This window comes from Moschus berezovskii, chromosome 11 (assembly GCF_049115385.1).
Source record: "Moschus berezovskii isolate FMDL1 chromosome 11, NW_MosBer_1.0, whole genome shotgun sequence".
NCBI classification, from domain to species: domain Eukaryota; kingdom Metazoa; phylum Chordata; class Mammalia; order Artiodactyla; family Moschidae; genus Moschus; species Moschus berezovskii.
The window spans coordinates 101999680-102026043 of NC_142470.1; the positions used below are offsets into that span (position 1 = coordinate 101999680).

The 26364-nt window shown below is 48.3% G+C and overlaps 1 protein-coding gene and 1 pseudogene across 7 annotated transcripts in view; both read right to left on the minus strand.

The window, feature by feature from the left end:
- The window catches only part of IL1R2 (interleukin 1 receptor type 2), a 40299-nt gene extending 14214 nt beyond the window's left edge, over positions 1-26085 (minus strand). For 2 of the 7 annotated variants that reach the window (XM_055399902.2, XM_088841609.1), the window contains exons 1-3: positions 5621-5748; positions 4417-4675; positions 2110-2290 (exon numbers count right to left, since the gene is read on the minus strand). In XM_055399902.2, coding sequence (XP_055255877.2) covers positions 2110-2290; positions 4417-4675; positions 5621-5687 — 507 coding nt within the window. In that variant the 5' untranslated portion in view covers positions 5688-5748. Of the gene's footprint in view, positions 1-2109; positions 2291-4416; positions 4676-5620; positions 5749-25912 lie in introns of those variants that run through there. The other 5 variants (XM_055399900.2, XM_055399904.2, XM_055399899.2 and 2 more) reach the window with 5 other exon arrangements.
- On the minus strand, positions 20936-21003 carry LOC129540113 (U6 spliceosomal RNA; annotated as a pseudogene).
- Positions 26086-26364: the final 279 nt, after the last annotated feature.

A 26364-nucleotide genomic window follows, 5' to 3' on the forward strand; every position in this document is an offset into this window, starting at 1 on the left:
CCAACACATGTGATCAAATACGAACAAACGCAAACAGGGCTCAGAAGGTAAAGAATCTGCCTGCGATGTGGGAGACCCGCTTTTGATCCCTGAGTCCGGAAGATACCCTGGAGCAGGAACTGGCAGCCCACTCCAGTATTTTTGTCTGGAGAGTTCCATTGGCAGAGGAGCCTGGTGGGCTACAGTCCATGGGGTCCCAAAGAGCTGGACATGACTGAGCGACTCACACACACACACAGAGTGTGGGTTTCTGATGCGTGTACTTCAAATATGAACAGTCTCTAGTGTGTTGACCAAGTTTAAAAAATTAAAACAGGGCAGAGCCACATGGTTCTTCCAGGGTCTACAAGTCTCCAGGGTTCCCCGTGTGGCAGGGATGTGCGCGTTCTGGCCTCCTCGGCCGGAGGTCTGACTTCCCCCTCTGCCAGCTGGGTGACCTTGGGCCCGGTACTCACATTTGTGTGTCTCCCTTTCCTAGTCCGTAAAATGGAGGTATTAACAGCCCCTACTGCACTGGGTTCATGTCGGAGAGTTTAGAACAGACTTGGACACAGGACATGCTCAGTGACGGTCAGCATTCTTAGGACGGGAACCGGTACCATTAAGTGCTGCAGGATGCCCCTGTCCACCTGTATTTACACGCCGAGAACTGCCTAGGGTGTTTCAAACACCATGCTCCACTCCAACTCCAAAGAGTCCCAGGTGGTGGGAGGGATGAAAACAGGTTAAAGAGGGAAAAAGCTGACCAAGGCTAGAAAACAGGTCAGTGAAGAGGCAGGGTTTCCAATCCAGACTGGTCACCCCCAGAATCGGTGCTCTTTCCTCTATGGTAAAACCTCTCACTGACTTTTTTATGCTCTTACGAAACCAAGAGTTCCTCTATTGGGCAGACTAATTCATGAGAGCTGGCTACCTACTGGGTTCATTCAAAAGGTCGTTCAGGTTTTGCCATGCCATCCTATGCAAAAAAATTGAACGGGCTTTTTGGCTAACTCAATATTTTCTCTGAAAATCATTTAAAAGTTTCCAATATTAACTTGACATACTATAGCTATTTTGTTTTTTTTTTTTACTGAAGTGTTCATTTCTATCCACTTTTAAACAAGTAACTGTACTTTACAGGATCAATTCACAGTCTATCTCAGGGGTCAGCAAACTTTTTCTGTAAAAAGCCAGAAGGTAAATATTTTAGGCCTATGGTCCACATGTCTTCTGTCCAACTACTCAACTCAGTTGTTGCTGCCCCATAAAAACACAGAAACAAATGAGCCTGTCTCAGTAAAACATTACTTACAGACCCTGAGATTTGAATTTTATATCATTTTCACAAGTCATGAAATAATAGTCTTTTAATTTTTTAAACCATTTAAAAACATGAAATCTATCCTTAACTGGATAGTTATCATCCAAAAATGAGTAGCAGCTAATATTTAAAATGGATAATAACAAGGCCCTACTGTATACAGCACAGGGAACTGTGCCCAATGTCATGTGGCAGCCTGGATGGGAGCAGAGTTTGGGGGAGAATGGACACATGTGTATGTATGGCTGAGTCCCTTTGCTGTCCACCTGCAACTATCACAACATCGTTAATTAAATATACTCCAATACAAAATAAAAAGTTAAAAAACAAACAAACAAAGGCGTGGCAGCTCACTGGACCGCGGCTGTCTTTTGCCCACCCCTGGTCTACACAAGGGAGCTGACAACAGTATTTACCAAACAAGACAGGAAATTGTGTTTATGGCAATATTTACTCCTTTAATCCAAAGGTTAATTTTCATGTGCTTTTACAAAAACTCTATTAACACGTATATAAAGTTGTTGAACAGTTCTTTCTGAATTTCTATAGACCTCGCATAGAGTGAAAAGCTCCTTTCTTCAGCTTTTGTTTATTCTGCATTCATTTCACACTCTGTCTTTTCAAATCACTATCTGAGGACGCTTACTCGAGCCTTATAAAGATGCATAGAATATACTAATCATAGCCCTCTTTAAAAATCACTGGTTAAAAAAATAGAAATAGAAAAGTGAACGTATTGCCTTCAGATATCTTTTCTATGGCTCTTCAAACATGTATTCATTCAATGGCAATTTTTAGAGGCGTACCTTGTACCACTGAATCTTCACGTCAGCGTTGTTGCCGATAAATTCACTCAGATCAGGACAAACCAGCAGCCCAGAGGCTGACAAGGGTATAATTTGCGGGTAGAAGATGAGAGGCACAGAGGCTTCTGTCTTCTCGAAAACCCTGAGCTCGACGGACATTTTGTCACAGTAAGAGGCATTTCTGATTGAAAAGGGGAGAAAAGAATACTAAATGGCAATGCAAAATGAAAGTAAAACTAAGTGAAATTAAGAATAACGTCCCCAATCTCAGTGAATACTTCATCCTGTATTTTTCTCTTCAGTATCGTAGTGTTTCTGTCCCTCGTCCTTTTGAATCTTTGGGGGGCAAAAAAAGTACCGTGTCATAATTGTCATATAGGAATGGTGATGTATTCTGCATCTTTCTCAAAGGACCCTTCACAAGCCTGCTTTCAAGGCCATTGAGGCCACTAAGGAGAAATTCCAATTTCTTAGTGGAGAAGGAAATGGCAACCCACTCCAGTATTCTTGCCTGGAGAATCCCGGGGACAGAGGAGCCCAGCGGGCTACAGTCCATGGGTTGCCAAGAGTTGGACACAACTGAAGTGACTTAGCATAAGAAACTCCAAGTCCTCTTCAAAGGGGTCTACACCCGTGCAGGTTCTGGGGGGTGCTTTAGCACAGCCCCAACATGCTCCAAATTCCTGGCCCAGGAAACCTTATCCAGATGGAGAGACTGTTTCCAAAGAGCCACTGTTTCCATAGGAAGAATATCCCCTTTACTTCTCTTGGAAATCATGTATCAACTGAAATCAAATATCGGAAACTGTTAAGATCTTTGGATAAGATTTGTGAAGTATTTTTTTCAATACTGCATGGGGGAAATGAACTTGGTAAATTTGTTTGGGTTTTATTTTTTTGGTTGGTGTAACAATAATCTCAATATCATCATTCTATCAAGACCCTAGAACTGGGGAAAAGGCAGAGGCGAAATGGTGATATTAATACAAACAGAGAATTGGAAGACTGCAATTGACGCATAGATACTACTGATATTATGTATAAAATAGACAATTGATGGGAACACAGAAAAAGCTACTCAATGCTCTGTGGTGACCTGAATGCAAAGAAGTCCAAAAGGGAGTGGATATATGCGTAAGTACCGCTGATCCACTTTGCTGTACAGCAGAAACGGACACAACACTGCAAAGCAACTATGAGTGCTTAGTTACTCTGTCCAGTCCGACTCTGCGACCGTTTGAACTAGAGCCCGCCAGGCTCCTCTGTCCACGGGGTTTTTCAGTCAAGAATACTGGAGTGGATTGCCATTTCCTCTTCCAGGGGATCTTCCCGACCCAGGAATTGAACCCTCATCTCCTGTGTCTCCTGCACTGCAGGCAGATTCTTTACCCACTGAGCCATCGGAGAAGCCCTAAAGCAACTACACTCCAGTTAAAATTTAAAAACAAATAAAAATAAATTCAGCTGAATATTTTTTTTTAATTTTTAAAAAGGTTAAAATGGTAAATGTTATATTATCTTTGTGTTACCACAATTAAAGAGGAAAAATGCAGCAGGACAAAAAAGGGGCAACTGAGTCCCATGTCAGGAACCGTGGGTTCCAGCCTCAGCTCCACACCCACCACCTGGGAGAACTTCATGAGTTTGGCTCTCCCTGCCTCAGTAAGCATTTGTATTAACTTCTTCCTAAAGTCCCTCCTCCATCTCCAGCTCGACTCAGGGTTCTACGTGCATTCCTTAAGTCCTGTGGATTCAGCAGTGAACAAAACAAACCACTTCCCTGTGCCCTCGAGTGTATGTTCTAATGGGGTAGACAAGTCCTTAAATACATAAAACCAGTACATGTGTGTCAGATGAAGACAAAGAACTACAGGTTCAGGAGAGAGAGTGACAGGAATCCTGCTCTAGACAAAGTAACCAGGGACATCCTCTTCACAGCTGCTGCTGCTGCTGCTAAGTCACTTCAGTCGTGTCCGACTCTGTGTGACCCCATAGACGGCAGCCCACCAGGCTCCCCCATCCTTGGGATTCTCCAGGCAAGAACACTGGAGTGGGTTGCCATTTCCTTCTCCACCTCTTCACAGAGGTGACACTTAAACAAAAACTTCAGTGAAGGGGCGAACGGACACCATGAGGACGTCCGGGGACAGGCTCCCGGGTAGGAGGTATTCCAGGAAGAGTGAGGCAGACATAATGTAGGTTCCCACCTGTGGGCTGGATTTGGAAGTCCAGGCTGTTAGGAAATGCCACGCGAGCATCCGCTGTGGAAGAACCGCCCTCCCCTCTTCTTGTCCCCAAAGGGCTGACCTGACAGTGCAGATGTAGGTGCCGGAGTCTGCCTGGGAGGCCGGCACGATCCAGAGGGCTCCGTCTTGCACCCACACGCGCGACTCTTCTTCCCCTGGGACCACCACGGCGGAGTCATTTCTATGCCAAGTCACACTGACATGGGCGCTGGTAGACTCCCAGTGGAGCACCTGGGGGCACCGCAAGACCAAAGGCTCCCCTTCTACCTTGAACCTTGTTTTGGGGTGCCTGCCATGAAATCGGCAGCTTCCTGCAGCCACTGAAGGACAGAGAATCCACGGTCAGGTATTGGGTCTCTCCAAGGACACCACAAGCCCTGACAATGTGGGGCCCCACCAACAGATCTGAGAGCCCACAGTGCTCTCAGAGCTCCCAGATAATGACATTAGAGCTGCTAACAAGATCCATCCACATCTGGTGGGAAAAGTTACATTAGGTTCACAAGTTAACAAAAAAAATTTTGGTCTTTTTTAAGAATTTTTTTTTTAATGTGGACCAGTTTTAAAGTCTTTACTGAATTTGTTACAACACTGTCTCTATTTTATGTTTTGGATTTTTGGCTGCAGGGCATGTGGGATCTTACCTCCCTGACCAGGGACCAAACTCACAGCCCTTGCATTGGAAGGCAAGGTCTTAACCTTACTGGGCCACCAGGGAAGTCTCAAGTTTGGCCTTATATTTGACTTGATGACACCTGGCCATTCAAAGTCGATCTTGACTGAGTTCAGCTTACTTCTAACACATTGTACAGTAAAAATCCAAAGGCACCTTTTATCAAGGGCAAAAGCACCGTCTCTTTGGTTTGTTCCTTTGGCAGGAATGACTGACGCCCACAGCAAACTCATCCACCAGAGGAGACCAGCAAGAGAAGACTCTGTCTCTTATCAAGGCATGGATGGCCACACCTCGCTTCTCGATAGCAACAAAATCTCCCTAGATAAAAGCAACTCCTATCCCCAGGTGGCTCAGTGGTAAAGAATACGCCTGCCAATGCAGGAGACGTGGGTTGGATCCCTGGGTCAAGAAGATCACCTGGAGAAGGAAATGGCAACCCACTCCAGTATTCTTGCCTGGAGAATCCCATGGACAGAGGATTCTGGCGGGTTACAGTCTATGGGGTCTCAAAGAGTCAGCTTAGTGACTAAACAATGACACCCCCAGAGAAGCTGCAGGCAAGCCCCTCCAGCTGAGAGTCGCTACTTACCTGTGTGCTCCTCAGACTGTACGGCAAAGGTGGACACACCCATTATCAATATGGACAAGAGGAACATGGCTCCCCGAAGCTTCTGGAGGACACAGGAAAGGGAGACTGTCAGTCCAGCACACCAGAGCCTGGAGGAGGAGACAGACGGAGGGGGTGTCCCCAGGAGCCACCCACACCAGAAGAGAGGACCGCGGGAGGATGGCCCTGGGCTGGTTTCTGGAGCTTTGACCTGACAACAGAAACCCTGTAGCCTAGATTTAACAAGAAAACTCAAAATTTTTTGAATCTGTTCTTCCTCTCTGGCAATTTTCACTTGAAATAGGAGTTTTGTATCCTAAGTCTCTCTCTCTCTCCTGAAACATGCCTTAGCACTCCCGGCTCCTCAGCCCAAGAGGTTCTTTCCTCACCTAAGGCCACTGCCAGTGTCTTGGCTCAAACACCACTCTTCACGAGGTCTTCCCCGACCTTCCCGTGTCATCGTACCCGCTTCGGCCCCAACACTCCATCTTTCCGTCCCAGCGCTTTTGCTCTCTTGACATTTATCATCGACTGTGTCTCTTCTCACCAGCATGTGAGCATCAGGTGCTCAGGACTCTAATTCATTTTGTCCAGAGCTGTTTCCTAAGTCCGGTCTGTTGACTGAGGGATGAGTGAGTGAATCACAAAATCAAAAGGCCCTCATGTTTAACTCGTCAGAGAACTTCTGGTATAGTCCTTATGGATTAACTCTTATTTTACACACAATGCTGACATAACCTGAGGAATTCTATATAATCTGTGGTCTAGAGCATCCCGGAGGAAAAAGCAAAATGAGGGCCAACACCAGTTCACGAAGCATTCCTCCCCATCAACCTCCCCAAGGCTGGAGTACCAGATGCCCCCTGTACTTCCCCCAGGCCCCCTGCACCTCCCCCATGGGACCCCCACGCCTCCCCCCGGGCCATCCGCATCCCCCCTGGTCCCTCTCACGCTCTATCACGGTTGCCTGTTGGATCGCTAGCCACTGCCACAACAATACCGCTAACAAGCCAGCCCAAACCAACGCCACAGCACACCAGTCTTTCGTTCTTGCTCACAGGTCTGTGGGTGAGATGGAGGTTGGCCGACCTAGATGACGCTGGGTTAGGCTCGGCTCTGAGCTTCCGGTGGGACCCAAGTCAACTCCATGGATGTCTCACTCTCCTTGGACCAGTGACTTTCTGGGAGGTGATGTTCTCATGTGATGGCAAAACATAAACAACGTGGGCAAAAGCATGCGAGGCCTTGCTTGCTCAGAACTAGCTCACTCTTGTTGGCCCACATTCCATTGGCCAAAGCAAGACACGTGGCCAAACCTGCCATCCGTGGGCCAGGTAAATACCCCCACCTATAGAGGGAGGAGTTACCCCAGGAGGGAATGAAGTGGGTACCATCAGGCCTTGGACCACACCTGTGGGTCCCAGGGGTGGGGGCGGACTTGAGGGCACAATACTCAGCGGCTCAGTGTCCAGCTCTTTGCGACCCTATGGATTGCAGCCTGTCAGGCTCCTCTGCACATTGAATTCTCCAGGCAAGAAAACTGGAGTGAGTAGCCATGCCCTCCCCCAAGGGATCTTCCCAACCCAGGGGAAGATTGAACCCACATCTCCTGCATTGGCAGGCAGATTCTTTACCACTGAGCCATCTGGGAAGCCCATGAGGACAGAGGCTCCATCTTATTTAGTTTCCATGGACTACACGGTGCCCACTCCCAGAAAGTACCAGGAAATGTATACACCTGAAAGTCAGCTAGGGAACTGGGAGTGATGAGTGAATCCAGATAAAAACGCCCTTGCCAGCACCCACCTTCATATTCTTGAAGGAGTTTGGCTTGTTCCCCATTCCTGGCACAAATATCATTCAGAATGGCTCACAGTAAACCCAGATGGCTCTTAGTCTGCCAGGACAGTGTTGGAAGACAGAGAAAGTGACCCTTGAACTCTAGAAACCTCCCCCACCTCATTACTGGGCAACCACCAGAAGATGGGGGCTCAGAGCTGTGTCCTGAGCTCCCCTACTGGTGACAAGTGGTGACATGGAGGACCTGAGACTTTCCCCTTAGCTGGGTGTCCACTCTGGGCTGTCTCACCACCAGCTCTTCCTGCTTCTATTCCTGTAACTTCGCCTTTAACCCCACCCAAGGTTCACCAGGCCATTTACTTAGCATAAAGGTCACCCCAACATTGACCATGTTGCTTTATCCTCTTTGGACAGGGACTTCCCTGGTGGCTCAGACGGTAAGGAATCTGCCCACACTGTGGGAGACCCAGGTTCGATCCCTGGGTCAGGAAGATCCCCTGGAGAAGGAAATGGCAACCCACTCCAGTATTCTTGCCTGGGAAATCATGTGGAGAGAGGAGCCTGGCAGGCTGCAGTCAGAGGGGTCACAAAGAGTCAGACACAACTGAGTGACTAACACACGCAGCTAATCACATCCTAGTTGTACTGGTCCTAGCCAGACTCATGAGATCTCTAGTGAGCACTGAAAGAAATAGGAGTTAAACACATGTACAAGCAATACCAGTAATCATGTTTGGATGTGAGAGCTGGACCATAAAGAAGGTTGAAGAATTTATGCTTTTGAACTGTGGAGCTAGAGAAGACTCTTGAGAATCCCTTGGACAGCAAGGAGATCAAACCTGTCAATTGTAAAGGAAAGCAACCCTGAATATTTTTTGGAAGAACTGATGCTGAAACTGAAGCTCCAATAGTTTGACCACCTGATGTGAAGAGCTGACTCATTAGAAAAGACCTTGATGCTGGGAAAGATTGAGGGCATGAGGAGAAGCGGTGACAGAGGATGAGATGGTCAGATGGCATCACTGATTCAATGGACATAAGTTTGAGCAAGCTCCGGGAGATGGTGAAGGACAGGGTGTGCTGCAGTCCATGGGGTTGCAAAGAGTCAGATACAACTTAGTGACTGAACAACAATCAATACCACACACCTGAATAAATGAATGAAGTCAAGACATTGACACAGGGACGAGGGGACCAGTGACGGCTGCTGTGCTAAATACTGAGTGCTGATTCCTTCGTTTTGCCCCATGATGTGAGCATCGTGCCAAATCCATGGATGATAAAGTAGAAGAGATTAAAGAGGTGAAGTAGCTTGGCCAATATCTCACAACCAGGACACAGGGTTGATGTTTAAACCTAGGACTGGTGATTCCAAAGCCCTTAGTCTTCAGAAGCAGAGTTTCTATGGCAGAAGCTAACTTCCTTCTCCAGGGTCTGCTTCCCCAGTAACAGAAGCCCCCCGACTCTGAACTGAGCACCTCTCACCCCACACAAAGACTACACTTCCCAGCCTCTTCTGCAACTAGGAGTGGCCACATGACAAAATCTGGGCCAATGAAATGTAAGTGGAAACATGATCCTCCCGGGCGTCAACTTAAAAGTCTCCGAAAAAGTCTCAGCTTCAAAGTCTGCCTTGCTGCCAGCTCAGTGTGGATACAGTGGCTGGATGGGGCCATGTGCAGACCATGTGAGGAAGGAGCCTGGTCCTCAGTGCCTTCGTGGAGCTGCCCCCACCCCTACCCCTGCCCTCTTTGTTCAGGCTTTCTGTCACCCCTATCCTGAACCCCTAATTTCAAGGAGCTCAGGGAAGGAGTCCCACAGGGATCTGTCACACATAACATTCTCACTGCTCTTCTTTCTGAGACCTGACTCTTAAAAATAAAATGTTTCTGCCCATTGACCATAAAAAGTCATCTCAACTTTCCTGGAATGGAAAGCAACCCCAAGGCTCAGGCTTAGCCTCCTCTGATGGGGAGAAGGTTTGTAACCACTGCGAAAGTCACTCTGACCCCAAGAGTCAGGCTGCATCCACTCTGGGGTGGCTGCTTGCTGAAGCCTTGGAGCTGGGCGGGGATCCAAGAAATCTCATGCCATCACCTTCTTTTCAGGCGATGAACGTGAGACAGACATTAACCCTCCTCTAGAAACCACATCTGGTGGGGTGAGGAGAAGAGCTGACACAAGGATGCCCTGTTCCAGGGGAACAAAACTCTACACTCTCGCTCTCCTCCCAGACCAGCCCCTGCCCATCCATCCCCGACCCTCCTGGACCCTCCAGTCCCACCTGCATCCCCGATCCCCCACCTGGACCCTGAGCCCCACCTGGGCCCCGACCCCCTACCTAGACCCCCCAGTCCCACCTGGGTCCCCGATCCCCCACCTGGACCCTGAGCCCCACCTGGGCCCCAACCCCCTACCTAGACCCCCCAGTCCCACCTGGGTCCCCCAACCCCGACATGGACCCTAGGCCCTGCCTGGACCCCCAGCCCCACCATGGCTCCCCAAGCCACCACTAGGGCCCCCTTTGCCCCACTTAGTGCCACCCCCCCCCATGTCACCTGGGCTCTCAATCCCCCCCGCCTGGTCCCCCAGCCCCACCTGGACCACAGAGTCCCTCCTGGGCACCCAGCGCCACCGAGGCTCCCCAGTCCCTGGCCTGGACCCCCAGACCCCCCTGGGCCCCCAGCCAAAGACAGCTGTCTCCAGTCCTCTCTATGGACTTTGGCAAAACAGCAGCTTCCCTGTGACCTCTCCAGGAAGTGGCTTCAGACAATTAAACCACAAACACACAGCACTGATCATTTTCAATCATCTAAACCTCAGAAGCAGGCTGGAACCAGAGCTGCCGCAGTGTGGGAAACATCAGTTTTTGGCAGCCCCGAGGAAGAAGAGTTCATTTTGCAGCAAAATGCTGTTTTCCTGTCCTACTTTTTTTAAATGTGTCTTTAAATTACAGGCAATTTGACATTTCTGCTTGAATCTGAGATGACCTTCTTACTGGAAGAAAGAAATTATAAAGGCATTTTGTTCCAAGTATTTGAGTTACAATTCTAGCTTTACTTTTTACTTCTGTCAAATGACCTGTTCTGCTGAACTCAGTGTAAAAGTAGAGAGGAATAGGAGGCAAAGCAGGGCCAGGCTCAGAAAATGACCAAAAATGTGGGGAAACTGAAGAAAAGAAAAAGAATGAAGTAAGGTGGAAACTGTTGATGGTTCAACCTAAGCCGGGGGTGCCCAGGAAGGGGAAGGGGCGGGAAGGAGGGGGGCCTGAGTGTGTCCACCACACGGCCCTGAGGCCCAGGTGACTGTGCCTGACTGGGACCCTGGGCCTGACTCCTGCTCCAGGATGGACATGCAGCCTACAGGTGTGCGGGTGTTTATTTCACTGTTTACTTTAATTCTGAAGAATTCCAATAGACTAAAAAGTTGCAGGAATGTAACTAAAAAGTTACATATACTAAAAAGTAGAACACCAGTATGTATCTTACCTTGCTATTATAGTTTAGTTGCTCAGTCGTGTCTGACACTTTGAGATGCCACAGACTGTAGCCTGCCTGGCTTATCTGTCCATGGGATTCCCCAGGCAAGAATACTGGAGTGGGTTGCCACTGTCTTCTCCAGGGGATCTTCCTGACTCAGGAATCGAACCTGTGTCTCCTGCATTGGCAGGTGGATTCTCTACCACTGAGCCACCTGGGAGGCCCAATGTATCTTACCCAGAGTCACCAATTTGGGTTTATTCTCATCTTCTCTCTTTGTCTTTCTGTCTGTCTGTCTTTCTGGGCCCCTGACCCCCTCATGACTTCTCATGACCTCTGTGCTTCTCAGAAACTTAGATCAAAATACTTTTCGTTTTGCTTCAGCTTTTAATTTAGAAAAAATTCCCAGGCTTAATTTTGATGTAAATATTAATTCCCAATAGTTTTCAGAAGTGGGGCCTGGGCCCCCAAACCCTGCCTGGACCCCCAGCCCTGCTTGGACCCCACCTGGGCCACGTGCACACACACACACACACACACACACACACACACACACATACATACATACTTTCCCTGAAAACACCTGAAAGTTTATTGAGAGTAAATAAGCAAACGTTAGCTCCAGAGATAAATCTTCAGGCATTCAAAAGGAGCAAAAATTTTTTTCTCTAGTATATTTGAGTATCTCTCTTAATTTACCTAGAAGATGAAACTCTTCTTTATTTCTACCTTTACCTTGTTCCCGGAAGGTTTTAAGCCACTATGAGTGGCTTCCATCTATGAGTCAAGAAGTACAGTCATCCAAAACACAAAAACGAGGTGACAGATCTTGACTATCAATGAAGTCAAATAGCTCTCCAGCCTCACGCCTACCACTGAGTCATGTCCAGTTTGCAAAATAGATTCCTAAAAATCTAAACAGGGTGTTTCAGGCATGTGATACAAACCCCCTGAATCCTATGGGGAAATAAATATTTACATCAAAATTAAGCTTGGAAAAGCAATTACTAATTCAATGTTGAAACCAAATAAAAAGTATTTGGAACTAGGTCTCTGGGAAGCACAGAATGTTAGGCATTTGAGATTCTCTAACTTCAGATGCAGAGAAATAAAAGACAGGTTTGAGGCAGACAAACATGTTGGTTCAGAACGGAACCCTTGAGAGACACACTACTTTTGTCCTTCAGAAAAGAGAAGCTAGCATTTCCCTCCCTTCTGGGATTAAGGGAATTTGGAGCAGGACGGTGGGACTGCTTCAGGTCTGCATGGCTGTGTCACCGGCAAGTCTTGACCCTAATGGGGTCGGGGGACAGACGCGCTAACTGGAAGTCAGGGCACAGGAAGACCGATCTTTGGCAGAACCAGCCGTTGGGCCCCATTGGGCGGAATCTTAAAGGGAAGAACCTGGTAAGGCTCAGACTCAGCTCCACCACGGGCGACATGCTCTCTGTTTTACGGTCTTTCTCTCTAAAATCACCCTTTCCCAGTGAATTCATCTGCAAAACAGAAGCAGAGTTACAGATGGAGAAAGCAGACTTAATGGCTACCAGAGGGTAAAGAAGGCTGGAGGGGTAAGCTGGGAAATTGGGATTGACAAATACACACTACTACATATAAAACAGAAAACCAACAAAGACCTACTGTACAGCACAGGGAATCTACTCAATACTGTGTAATGACCTATATGGGAAAAGAATCAAAAAAATAAAAAGGAGCAAATATATGTATATATATATATAACTGATTCACCGTGCTGCACATCTGAAACCAACACAACATTATAATCAACTATACTCCAATTTAAAAAATTTAACAAAAATAAATTTTAAAAATTAAATTAAAAAATTAATAAAATCACTCTTTCCCTGTCAAAGTTTTTGAACTTTGACCAGCTTCTGCCCCAGGAACCGTTAACCAAGAGATTCAGCAAATCAGCCCAGCTCATCCTGCCACTCAAATACTCCATTCATGTGTTTCATTCCCAGCAAGCTGTAATCGTTCAGAGCCCCTGGGGGTTCTGGACCAGCCAGCAAAGACTGGCTCATGCATCAGCCCCTCCCACAGGCCAACCCTCAACAAGACCTCCTCTAGCTCAGAATAGTCACCTGTAGTCACCCAGCGGGACAGACATGGAAGCTGGACCCCTGAGGCCCTTGGCACCCACAGAACAAATCCACAAGGCTTCAAATTCTCCCAGCCCGACGTTTGTGTAGAAGGGAGTCAGTACTCTGAACAACTCCACAGCGCAAAACTCACGGGTCTGGTAAGAGTGTGTCACCCTCACTGTAAACATTAACAATGGAACAGTCTCAGGTAGAAGAAGCAGGCTGCCCGAGGCCAGAGAGCCAGTGCAGCAGTGGAGTAGGATGGAAGCCTGGGCCGACACAACCCTCATCCTTGGGACTGGGTCTCGGCTCTGTGCAAGCACAAGCACCTGGACCTGGAGGGGCTTCCAGGAGCTGTCGAGCTCAGCAGCCCACCTACACAGTCTTCCCAAACCAGCATCCTCCACAGATGGCCACGCTGGCACCTCGTAAGATGGCCACTTCCAGTCTTAGAAAGAACTCCTCATCAGAAACCTCTGTCATTTCAGGATGCAGGTTTGCCTACCCCTAAGCTCTACTCAGTGGCCAGATTTCATCCTGGGGGCAGCTCAGACGACGACCTTCTATATATTCCAAGAGCCTTGAGGGTCAGGGAAAGGTGACCAGATTGTTCAAAGAGAAGCAAAGAAGAGGTTCTTGTTGTTCATTCGCTAAGCTGTGTCCAACTCTTTGCGACCCCATGAACTGCAGCATGCCAGACCTCCCTGTCCAGGGAGAGGTGAACCCTCTCAGAGTTCACCCAAGGTCATGTCCACTGCATTGGCGATGCCATCCAACCATCTCATCCTCTGCTGCCCTCTTCTCCTTTGCCTTCAATCTTTCCCAGCATCAGGGTCTTTTCCAATGAGTGCAGTTCTTTGAATCAGGCGGCCAAAGCATTGGAGCTTCAACTTCAATATCAGTCCTTCGAATGAATATTCAGGGTTGACTCCCTTTAGGATTGACTGGTTGGATCTCCTTGCAGTCTAAGGGACTCTCAAGAATCTGCTTCAGCACCACATTTCAAAGGCATCAGTTCTTAGGTGCTCAGCCTTCTTTATGATCCAACTCTCACATCCATACATGACTACTGAAAAGATTATAGATTTGACTATATGGACCTTGGTCAGCAAAGTGATATCTTTGCTTTTTAATATGCTATCTAGATTTGTCATAGCCTAGATGTAGAGAAGAGCCAGCTACTCAGAAAAAGACGGAAGGCTGACAGAGGAAAACACACCCACAAAGATGCAGCAGCTGATTGCCCAATGACAGAGAAGAAAAACTACTAAGATGAGTGCAAGAGCCAAACAGAGCCCCTGACGAGCAGACACAAGTGCCCCCCTCCACCTCTGCATGTGTCATGAAAGCAACTAGGTGTTCCAGCACAAAACAGTTGGTGTCTGTACTGATTTTCCCTGAATCATGAAGAACAGTTTAAATCTCGCTCTCAGTCATTAAAAAGAATATTATGCCATTTGCAGCAACATGGATGGAGCTAGAGATTGTCTTACTGAGTAAGGTAAGTCAGACGGAGAAAGAGAAATCTCATAGGATTCCTTATTGGTCAATCTAAAAAGAAATGATACAAATGAATGTATTTTCTCTGGACCTTCTTTCTCAAGATTCAGTTCAGTTCAGTCACTCAGTCGTGTCCGACTCTCCGTGACCCCATGAATCACAGCACGCCAGGCCTCCCTGTCCATCACCAACTCCCGGAGTTCACTCAAACTCATGTCCACAGAGTCGGTGATGCCGTCCAGCCATCTCATTCTCTGTCGTCCCCTTCTCCTCCTGCCCCCAACCTTTCCCAGCATCAGAGTCTTTTCCAGTGAGTCAACTCATCGCATGAGGTGGCCAAAGTATTGCAGTTTCAGCTTTAGCATCAGTCCTTCCAATGAACACCCAGGATTGATCTCCCTTAGATTAGGAAGTGCATAATGCATGTGATGGGGATGACAGCAAATTATCTTCCAGTGCATTTCCCTTCCCATTTTCTCTGAGTCTTCAGCCACTATGGCCCTAAAAAAGGGGACGAGCAAAGGCTTGCTCGGTAAGGAGGGCAGTAAGTGGACATAATGTATGGGGATGTCCAAGTTGGGAAAGTGGGTTCTGCCCCACTTCCAGGCTCAAAATCTGAGTGCCAAGGGACAGTTCTGCTTTCCAACTAGGTCCCTTGAGGAATTCCCACCAAGGAAAAGTAGGGAGCCCTGATCAAGATGGCAGCACCCGGGGAGGGTGGAGACACTGGCATATTAAGGTAAGGGAGGCAGGGTTAGTTACCTGTGAGTCTCCGCTCTTTGCTGATGGGAGGAAACGCAGCTCCCCCATGCTTCCAGTGGAGAACTGGGGCAAGCTGAGATCTGAGCTGATGTGGGGCTGCTGTGATGAAGGACAAGATGACCTAGAGGCTGCGGGACACTCAGCCCATAAGGAGCAGTATGGCCAGTTATGAAAACATGTCCTTGAGAACATGTGTGCTAAACTGCTTCAGTCATGTCTGACTCTTTGAGACCCCATGGACTGTAGCCCGTCAGGCTCCTCTGTCTATAGGACTCTCCTGGCAAGGATACTGGAGTGGGTTGCCACGCCCTCCTCCAAGGGATCTTCCCAACTCAGGGATAGAACCCATGTCTTTTCTGTCTCCTGCATTGGCAGGCAGGTTCTTTACTGCTAGTCCCACCTGGGAAACCCAGAAACATGTCCTTCAGTTCAGTTCAGTCGCTCAGTCGTGTCCGACTCTCCGCAACCCCATGAATCACAGCACGCCAGGCCTCCCTGTCCATCACCAACTCCCAGAGTTCACTCAAACTCATGTCCACAGAGTCGGTGATGCCATCCAGCCATCTCATTCTCTGTCGTCCCCTTCTCCTCCCGCCCCCAACCTTTCCTAGCATCAGAGTTTTTTCCAGTGAGTCAACTCGTCGCATGAGGTGGCCAAAGTATTGCAGTTTCAGCTTTAGGATCAGTCCTTCCAATGAACACCCAGGACTGATCTCCTTTAGAATGGACTGGTTGGATCTCCTTGCAGTACAAGGGACTCTCAAGAGTCTTCTCCAGCACCACAGTTCAAAAGCATCAATTCGAAACATGTCCTTACCAGCTAGTAAATAACCACTTACTTAAGCCCTGAGCTCTCCACACTCTGCCTTTCCAGAGATGCTCCCCTGAGATCCTCATGGTCCAAAACCTAGTGCAGCACCTGCTCTGACTGATCGGTGCTCCTGCCCTTCTGGTTGGTACACGTTTTGGGTACCACCAGCACGGGTAGCCAGTCTAAGCCAGGGGAGAAACAAGGCCATGGCTGGGGTACAGCAAACCATGGGGCCATCAAGGGGCACAGTGGGGCCATGTCAGCCAATGCATTGGCTCTGACCTCCAGACAAGACCAGATCCTGGGTTTCCCAGCCATGAACTTCAGCAGGAGATGTAGATGGACACTGTGTGACCAGCCAGGTCCAGGATCATCTTCATGGAAGCCAGTGAAGAGCCCCCAGACCAGCAAATGGGGACCAGCCACCCTCCCCGTCACACCCTGGGGACACGGCTTCCCCAGTTCTCAGACTCTGGTCCTGGCGAGAAGTAGGTGGCAAGGTCAGAAACTCTAAAAGACTGAGCATCTACCCAAAGCGTTAGTCGCTCAGTCATGTCTGACTTCTGGCAACCTCATGGACTGTAGCTCGCCAGGCTCCTCTGTCCATGGGATTTCCTGGGCAAGAATACTGGAGTGGGTTGCCATTTCCTTCTCCAGGGGATCTTTTCGACCCAGAGATCGAACCTGGTTCTCCTGTATTGCAGGCAGACTCTTTGCCATCTGAGCCACATACCCAAAAGAGACTGAATAAAACCCAGAGAGGCAGAGCTGGACCAACCTACACCAGAATAAGATGAACTGGCAGCTTAAATTCCCCTTTACTCATTAATAGAGTGAGAAATGGAGTATTTCCTGCCATATCAGTAAACAGAGATAACATAGTCACCAGCGATTCCAGCCCTCCAGGGCACTCAGGAAGAACACCTTCTTGCGCTGGCAACCATTAGGGAGCAGCCACTGTCTACAGTGAGCCCTGAAGAACTCAGGATGTGTTCACAGGAGACTGGGTGTGTGTTCTGAGATTCATATGAAAGGAATGATTTCAGTTAGCCCAGACTCTTGCATCTTCCCATACACAGGAGGGCACAGAATTCCTTAATTTGAGATTGGTTTTCTGTAATTCACAAAAATACTTTTGATGTTCAGACTACCTACCCTTCATTGCAAACTCCTATACAACCTAACTCCTCCCCACCACCTCCTCAGAGTAATTCTCTCAGGGCAACTTGAGTTGCTGCCTCCCACGCCTGAAGTCCTAAAAAATTCCCATCAAATAAAACATTGCTCTCAACTCTTAGGTTGTGACTATTTTTTAAGTTGACAGGAGCCTCAGGAACCAAATGAGGTTCTTATTAGAAAAGTTATTAAAAGTTCATTTTTGTGACATCAGCTTGCAGTGAGTACAAATATTCACCACCATACATGTATTTTAGAAATATTTCCTCCCAAGTTATTAAGCTGTCAGAACAGAGGAGATTTTTCATGCTTCAAAAGATTATCTCTTACTCCCTGGAAAATATGCCCACCCAGAATGACTTGTCCCCTAAGGGTCACAGAAGGCATAATTTCCCCCAGCCCCGTGCCCAGCACAGACAAGAGAGCAGGTGAAAACCAAGCCAAAAAGAAAACCAATCACACTAGGAAACCCAAGCGATTCTGGTCTATCGGGTGTGGGGAAAGTCCTTGGCACAAGAATCCCCAGTCATTAGCCTGAAGACAGCCCAGAACTGATGGATTGTCCACCAACCCAGGAAGTCCCACCAAGAAACTTTGCTCTCCTCTGGGCCCAGAGGGAGAGTTTCTGGTGCAGGGAAAAGGAAAAAAGAGGAAGCAGTTTTTCCTTTCTTTCCTGAGACCGAAGACGATAAAGAGAAAAGTGAGCGGGCCTGGCCACTCTTAGCTTTTACTTTAATTGTCCCTAATCTGTAGTGGTAACTGGGTTTGCTTTTCTGCCCCCACCTCACATTTTGCACCTGTTATCCTTTGACTCTATGCTAATCACGTCCTGTATCTGCTCACCTTTACAGCACTCTCCCCACAGATCACCCCTCGTAGTTTTTCTGTTTTACATTATAGAGAGAAGGCCCGGTAGAACACACAAAAGACAGTAGACTCAACTACCAGGCTACCAGACTGCCTGACAATTAACAGACTGCCTGATGCCTGCCTGTGACTGTCTTTAAAACAGTGCAGGAGAAAGAATACAGGATCCTCACACCTTCTTCCTCAACACCTAGCCCTGTGAGCCCTCATCTAACATAAGCCCCCAGCTTCCTCATGGAAGGGGGACACAGTTCTTGAGGCACAAGCCTACTGTGTTCTCCCCCTCTGGCGGCTGAGGACTAAAGCTGCCTTTCTATTTCCTCCAAACTCTCTGGGTTTTTTAAGCCCACTTAGGTGGGCAGAGAAAGCGAAGATTTTGGCAGCACTCCCTTCACACACACATGCTCCCTCTGGCTTCTCCCAGGCGGCCGGGACTGCCAGATCCATCCCTGGAGTGAGACGCGCATCCTGAAGCTGAGTTTTCTGAAATCCTGCCTCCACTCTGGCAACACAGGGGTTGACAGACTCAGGTTCCCAACATCTAGACCAGGGCTACCTTGAGGTGCACAAGGAATTTCGCTTCTCTGTGCCCTTGAAGTTAGGCATGGTCACAGGACTGGTCATCACAAGAAGGAAGCGGGAAGGACATGGCTCACCCAGGAGTTTTATCTCTGGTGTTCCCCCCAGCTCTCTCTTCTACCGCGGTGAACCCTGAGCCCTTGTTGCTGGATGGTGGCCACCTGGGATAGTCGGGACACCCTGATAGGAGGCTGAGGTTTACTTCTATCCATGGGTCCATTCCCTTGTTCCTGAGTGTCTGCTTTCCCTTTGGTCACATACGGATGTGAGAGTTGGACCATACGAAGGGCTGAGTGCCCAAGAATTGATGCTTTCAAGTCGTGGTGCTAGAAAAGACTCTTGAGAGTCCTTTGGACAGCAAGGAGATCCAACTAGCCAATCCTAAAGTAAATAAATCCTGAATATTCATTGGAAGGACTGATGCTAAAGCTCCAATACTTTGGCCACCTAGGTGAAGAGCCAACTCATTGGAAAAGACCCTGATGCTGGGAAAGATCGAGGGCGGGAGAAGGGGGTAACAGAGGATGAGATGGTTGGATGGCATCACTGACTCAATAGCTATGAGTTTGAGCAAACTCTGGGAGACAGTGAAGGACAGGGAAGCCTGGCGTGCTGTAGTCCATGGGGATGCAAAGAGTTGGACACAACTTAGCAACTGAACAACAACAAATAGAAACACCGATTTTCTACCCCAGCACTTGTGTCCAGATAATCTGAGGCCAACTGGTTGTCTACAAAGTTCTCTTTAGGCACAGCAATCCAGGAGAAGAATGAGGACATTGGATTTGCTTTGTATTGCCCTGGAGCAAAAGACCACAGACTCAGTGATGTGAAACCAGGCCCCATTATGAGCTCACATCACTGTGGGTCTGCCTGCTCGGATAGATTCTGTTCATGGTCCCACAGTGAAGTGAAAACCACTCAGTCGTGTCCGACTCTTTGTGACCTCATGGACTATACAGTCCATGGAATTCTCCAGTCCAGAATACTGGAGTGGGTAGCCTTTCCCTTCTCCAGGGGATCTTCCCAACCCAGGGATCAAACCCAGGTCTCCCGCATTGCAGGTGGATTCTTTACCAACTGAGCCACCAGGGAAGCCCCACAGGCAGATATCAAAGCTTGGGGTCCCAGCCCACTTGCCTGGGGCTGTTGGCAGAATTCAGTTCCTTGCAACTGTATAGCTGGGGTCCCCACTTTCTTCCCGGCTATCAGCCAAGGCCACTCTCAGCAACTAGAGGCCACTGCCACTTCCTGCCCGGGGGCCCTCTCCTCAACAGGCCAGTTTGATTTTTCAGGGCCAAGGGATAATCTCAGTTCTACTTCAAATCTCTCTTACCTCTGGACCCTGACCCCAGATCTTCTTTTAAAGAACGAAGGGCTTCCCTGGTGGCCCAGTGGTTAAGAATCCACTTGCCAGTGCAGGGGACATGAGTTCAATCCCTGGTCTGGAAAGAACCCCCATGCTGCAGGGCAACTAAGCCTGTGAACCACAACTACCAAAGCCCACACACCCTAGAACGCATGCTCCACAACGAGAAGCCACCGCAATGAGAAGCCCACACACCTCAGCTAGAGAGTGGCCCCTACTCACGGCAACTAGAGAAAGTCCATTCGCAGCAACAAAAGCCCAGCACAACCAAAAATAATAAATAAATAAGGAGCCCAACTGGTTGTGCCAGGCTGGTCTTCCATTTGATTAATTTCAAGTCAATTGACTGGAGACCTAAAATACACCTGCAAAATTCCCTCGCCTTTGCTGCATATGGTCCCCTAATTGTGGGAAAGTCATTCCATAATGTTTGTATAACTCACTCTCATTCAAGGGGAGGGGCTTAAACAAAGCATGATCAGTGAGAGGTGTCTTATAATTCTGCCAACCACAGACAGTTAAGGAAACATTCTGATGACTATTAGCTCTAGAAAATTTAGGGCACATCCAAAGCCATAGTTACCTTCCTTTCTCCCAGATAAGAAAACTTTGTCTCAAATATTCTAAAGCCTTCCTACTCAAGGTGTGGTCCCTGGATCAGCATCATGGATATACATCACTTACGAGAAATGCAAAATCTCTGACCCCACCCCAGACCTAGGGAATCAGAATCAGCTGTGCTTTGCCAAGACTCTCTTGTGATTTGAGAAGCATTGATATTTAGGCCTGGCTTATCCTTAAATAAAGCAGGCAGATACCCACAGGGATTAGAGCAGAGATAATGTTAAGTCCTTGCGCAGGGCCATGCTAATCTTCTCTGTATCGTTCCAATTTTAGTATATGTGCTATGTGAGAGCTGGACTGTGAAGAAAGCTGATCGCCGAAGAATCGATGCTTTTGAACTGTGGTATTGGAAAAGACTCTTGAGAGTCCCTTATACTGCAAGGAGATCCAACCAGTCCATTCTAAAGGAGATCAATCCTGGTGTTCATTAGAAGGACTGATGCTAAAGCTGAAACTGCAATACTTTGGCCACCTCATGCGACGAGTTGACTCACTGGAAAAGACTCTGATGCTGGGAAAGGTTGGGGGCGGGAGGAGAAGGGGACGACGGAGAATGAGATGGCAGGATGGCATCACCGACTCTGTGGACATGAGTTTGAGTGTACTCCGGGAGTTGGTGATGGACAGGGAGGCCTGGCGTGCTGTGATTCATGGGGTCGCGGAGAGTCGGACACAACTGAGCGACTGAACTGAACTGAACTGAATGTTAAGTCCCTGTGCCTCTGATCACACCAGCCCTCTCAGAGTGGTTTTGAAATTTTGAGGTCAGTATCTCATAACCTGACGATGGTGATGGTGAGGATGGTGCTGACAACTAACATTTATTGAACATCCACCATGTGCCAGGCACTGGGTGAAGTCTTGACATGTATGATTTCTTTTAATGTTCTCAATACTTTACAAACTAGATATTATTCTTTTCCTTTTAGAGATGAAGACATTGAGGCTTACAGATGTTAAATAACACCTGAAGGAAATACAAATAGAAGTGGTGGGGCCAGGATTTGACCCTCGTCCCTTTAACTTAAGGGTGATGTGATCTGATTGTCCCAAGGTGTCAAAGCTACACTGGGAATCACAGACTGGGGGTCACAGGCCTGTTCAACATGTGAGTGTGTCTCTTCTAGTCAGAGTGGTGGCACTGTCTTCCACTAAGTGTCTTTCCAAGTGACAGACTCATTGCAGTGGGTCACAGGCCCTGTCACTCACAACCTCACAGATTTGACTTACTTTCTGGCCCTTGAACACACTCAGACTAGCAATCCCCAATTAAGCCCAAGCACTCTTAAATTTCCTCTTGACATGTCATGAAAAATTTGAGTGAAATGGGTACTATCCAAAACCATTCTTAAAATAACAAAAGAACCCCTGCTCTCTAATCCATCCACTTCATCGGATGAACGAAACATCCAGAAACATAAAGTTATATGTCCAAGTCACATAGCAAGATAATATCCCAGTTTTAAACGGGGCTCTTTTGGCCCACAATCAAGTGCCATGATAACTGACCTCCTGTGTTTAGGAAATTATTTATGTTTCATATGAGATTCTTAACTCAAGTATGCTCCAGAAATGTTTTGATGGAGTTCCAGACAGAGTCTCAGATTTCTCTCTGTTCATGCTACTGCTGAATCAAAGGCCCATTTATCTAATGAGAGACAATCAGACACATAACAGGTTCAGAACCCAGGTTCTGAAGGGAGACTTAGATGTTTGTGAAAAAAGAAATGTAATTTTTTTCACATCTAAGTTCACAGACTCCCAGAATTCTAAGCCCCTTCAGTGGACCCCACATTAAGAATCCCTCCTCTGGGTCTCCCCTAGTGGGCCAGGGGGTAAGACTCCATGCCCCCAGTGCAGAGGGCCTGGGTTTGATCCCTGGTCAGGGAGCTAGATCCAACATGCTGCAACTAAAGAGTTCACATGCCACAACCAAGGCCTGATGCAGTCAAATAAATAAATAAATGTTAAAGAAAAAGAAGTCCCTAAACAGTTTATAAAAGTGTGGCAGTGAGGAACACACCAGGTAGAATGCATCAGTGGATATCGGCTTTGGCTACACATCAGAATTGCCTGGAAAGCTTTAAAAAACTAAAGATGCCGAGCCCCAGCCCTCCAAGTTCCTGATGTAATTGGTCCCAGGTACAGAGAGTTTTAAAACCTCTCCAGGTGTTTTTAACGCTCAATCAGGGCTAAGAACACTGGAGCAGGTATTCTGAGAAGCTAGAGGATCAACACCATCCTCATCACTATTTTTCTTGTGACCCCATCAACTGGAAACTTCCATATCCCTTTCATCTTTTCGCTGTCCTCTTCCTCCCTCCTTCAAGCACTATGTCTTCGGGAGTGGGGAACAAAAGTGAGAGGAAACCGAGGAGTGGTTTCAGACACTGATATACTCACTTGTTCCAGCTGATTCGCCTCTGGACAGGAGATCTCTTAACCTCCTAAGGAAGTGGTTCTCCAGGTCGGCAGACCAGCCGCCCCAGCACCCCCCGGTGACTCAGGAGCAGTACAGGTGCTCAGCCCCCTTCTTCCCCTGCACCTACCGAATCCAAAACCCTGAGTGGGCTCAGCCATCATTTTAATAAACTCCTTCAGGCGATGCTGAAGCAAGCTTAAGTTTGAGAACCTCTTGTCAGAGACACTGTCATGATGAAGTGTCCCCCACGCACAGAGCAGGTGATGGTGCTAAAAAGGCCGCCTGGGGCCTCTTTGATAGTCTAGTGGCTAAGAAAGTGCCTTGCAACGCGGGGCTCCATCCCTCGTCGGGGAAGATCCCGCAGGCCGCGGAGCAGCGAAGCCCGTGTGCCAGAACCACTGGGCCTGTGCTCTAGAGCCGTGTGCGCAGTCTGTGCCCACAACGAGAAGCCACTGCGATGAGAAGCCTGCGGACCGCCGAAAAGCAGCCCCACTCACCGCAGGCAGAGAAAGCCTGCATGCAGCAGCGAAGACCCAGCGCAGCCAAACATAATAAATCTTTCAAAAACCACCTGAAGCTACACTGCATGCTTGCACTACTTCAGTTGTGCTATAACTCGATGCCACCTCTGCCATCCTAGCTCTGAGTGTCCCTGATCATGCAGGAGTTGACTGTCAAACAGCCTGGCTTTGAGGGGCTGGTGGGAGTAGAGACACTGAGGGGAGAGGGGGAAGGCCGGCTGGCAGCATGGAAAGGAGGGTCCCAGACCAGCTGGGAACAAATGGGGCAGTGACTGTCCTCACAGCCCCCTGCCCCATTCCACCTGAACTCCCTTCTTGCCCATTAGGATAACCAGACAGGTTAAAAAGTGGGAAATACCATTAAAATGGATAAGACTGTCATGAGGTTTGAAGGAAGGTACACCATCTGTGATGCATGTGGGAGGAGCTCCCCTCCCCAGACTGGTGGGGAGGGATCCCTGCCTTGTTTGGAAGGCAGAGCTTGGGGAAGGGTGAACTGGGGGACATGGAAGGACGCCCCATCACCCCAACACGGACAGAGAGGAACTGTGGGAGGAACTCCGAAGGGCAGGTCACTCAACAGCCTCAGTTTACCAGAAACTCAGAAGGATGACAAGCCCTGACCTGGGATCACACAGCATTAGAGGCAGAGTGGGCCCAGGGGCTCCTGAGGGAGCTGGGAGCCACGGAGAGGACAGGCTTCCAAAGTGGAGTTTGGTTGTTTTTTTTTTTACTTTAAAATGGTGAATTTTATGTTATGTGAATTATGTCTCAACAACAACAACAAAACAGTAAGTAAACCAACAAACATTATCAACTATTTGAAATATTCTAGTTTCGTGTTTTAAAAATCCATGTTTTAAGAATTTGGCACATTTCCACTTGTTTGGATTTGAGAAGGACGGTTAACACAAAGAGAAAACATTCAGATGGCGCCCCCCTGTGCCTGGCACCTCACCAAAGCTCCATGTGGGTTGGATTCATTTACTCTGCTGGGTTTCTCAGGTGGCACTAGTGGTAAAGAACCCACCTGCCAATGCAGGAGACATAAGAGATGCAGGTTTGATCCCTGGGTTGGGAAGATCCCCTAAAGGAGGAAATGGTAACCCACTCTAGTATTCCTGCCTAGAGAATCCCATGGACAGAGGAGCCTGGCAGGCTACAGTCCATGGAGGTGCAAAAGAGTTGGACATAACCGAATGCATGCATCCTCACCACTAGCATTACAATTTACAGGTGGGGACACAGCAGGAGCCAGAAAGGTAAAAATAAATTGCGTGGGTTACTTAATGATAATTGAAGGTAAAAATGACTTTTTAGAAAATCATGCCCAGTTTTATCATTACATCCCAGGAATAAAGCAAGGGATAAAGGTAAGCTTAACGTTTCCTGACTGTGGATTACTGGTGAGCTGCTGGCCACTGGGTGGACCATCTCTATTGATGGTACTCCTGGTTCACTTAAGTACAGGGTTTTTAAAAGACAGTTACCATAGGAACGCATGCATGGTGTCATCCAGTTATAATAGGCACAGCCAGACTCCAACCTGGGCCCTTCAGCCTTGGGACTAGCACCTAACCACACTGCCTGATGCTCTTCCAAGGCGGCCAGAAGGTTTGGGGCTCAGCCAACCCCAAAAGCTCAGATGTTAGAAAAGTTACTCATACTTTGCAAAAGAAACCCCCCCTTGATCTTTCCAAAGAGGAAAGCCTCTAAGCTCAGTGTAAGTCCCAGAGGCACAGCCTTCCCTGAGCCAGAGACAGGCTCTCTCAGCCGTTCCTCTCCTCTTCCTGATTCCACGGCAGTTTTGCCTGTCACTCCAATCACAGCGACAGTAAAGAATCTACCTGCAATGCAGGAGACCTGGGATCAACCCCTGGGGCAGGAAGAGCCCCTGGAGGAGGGCATGGCAACCCACTCCAGTATTCTTGCCTGAGAATCCCATGGACAGAGGAGCCTGGAGGGCTACAAGCCAAGGGGTCGCAAAAGAGTCAGACAGGAGCGACTTTCACTCACTCCAATGTCCAATCATAGACAGTCCTTGGAAACCCTCTAATCTAGCCCCTATCTTGACAGAGAAACTGAAACCGCAAAAGGTCCAGGTCACCTTCCCAAGGGTGGGGAAGGTCACAGAGAGAAGGGAGCCACCTGGAGGAGGCATCTGCTGTCTAGAGCTATCAGGGAAGCTTCCTGAGGTTCCCTGGAAAAATGATGGAGCCCAGGCGCCCTGACTCCCAGATCGAGCCCTCCCCTTCTTACCTGCAGCTCTGCATTGCTCACCTGGAGCTTGTTTCCTGGGAAGGCTGCCAGGCCTTTCACCTTCAGTGGAAGCTCAGCGGTCGGGCAGGAATTTATATCCTCGTTGTCCAGGGATTTCCCAATCGGGCTTGAGTCCCTCCCCCGACTGGGTGGCTGTGAACACACCTTTTCCCTTCTCGCTGAGAGCGCCATCCGAGCTGCAGCTCTGGGTGTGTGATCACTCAAATGGGGAAGTGGCCAAGGAAACTCTGTGTGAGTTTCCCTATTTTTTGTGACTCGTTAAAACTTGCGTACTTCGAGCTGCGAGGTGATTTTACAGGGATGTGTATTTTGCCTGGCCCCAGTCCTGTTCAAGAGGAAAAAGAGGACTTTGGAACTTTAACCAGGGACAGAGTTGCTGTTTCCCCCATGAAGTCCTTCTGGGGGCAGAGAACCCCCACCCCCAGTCTTAT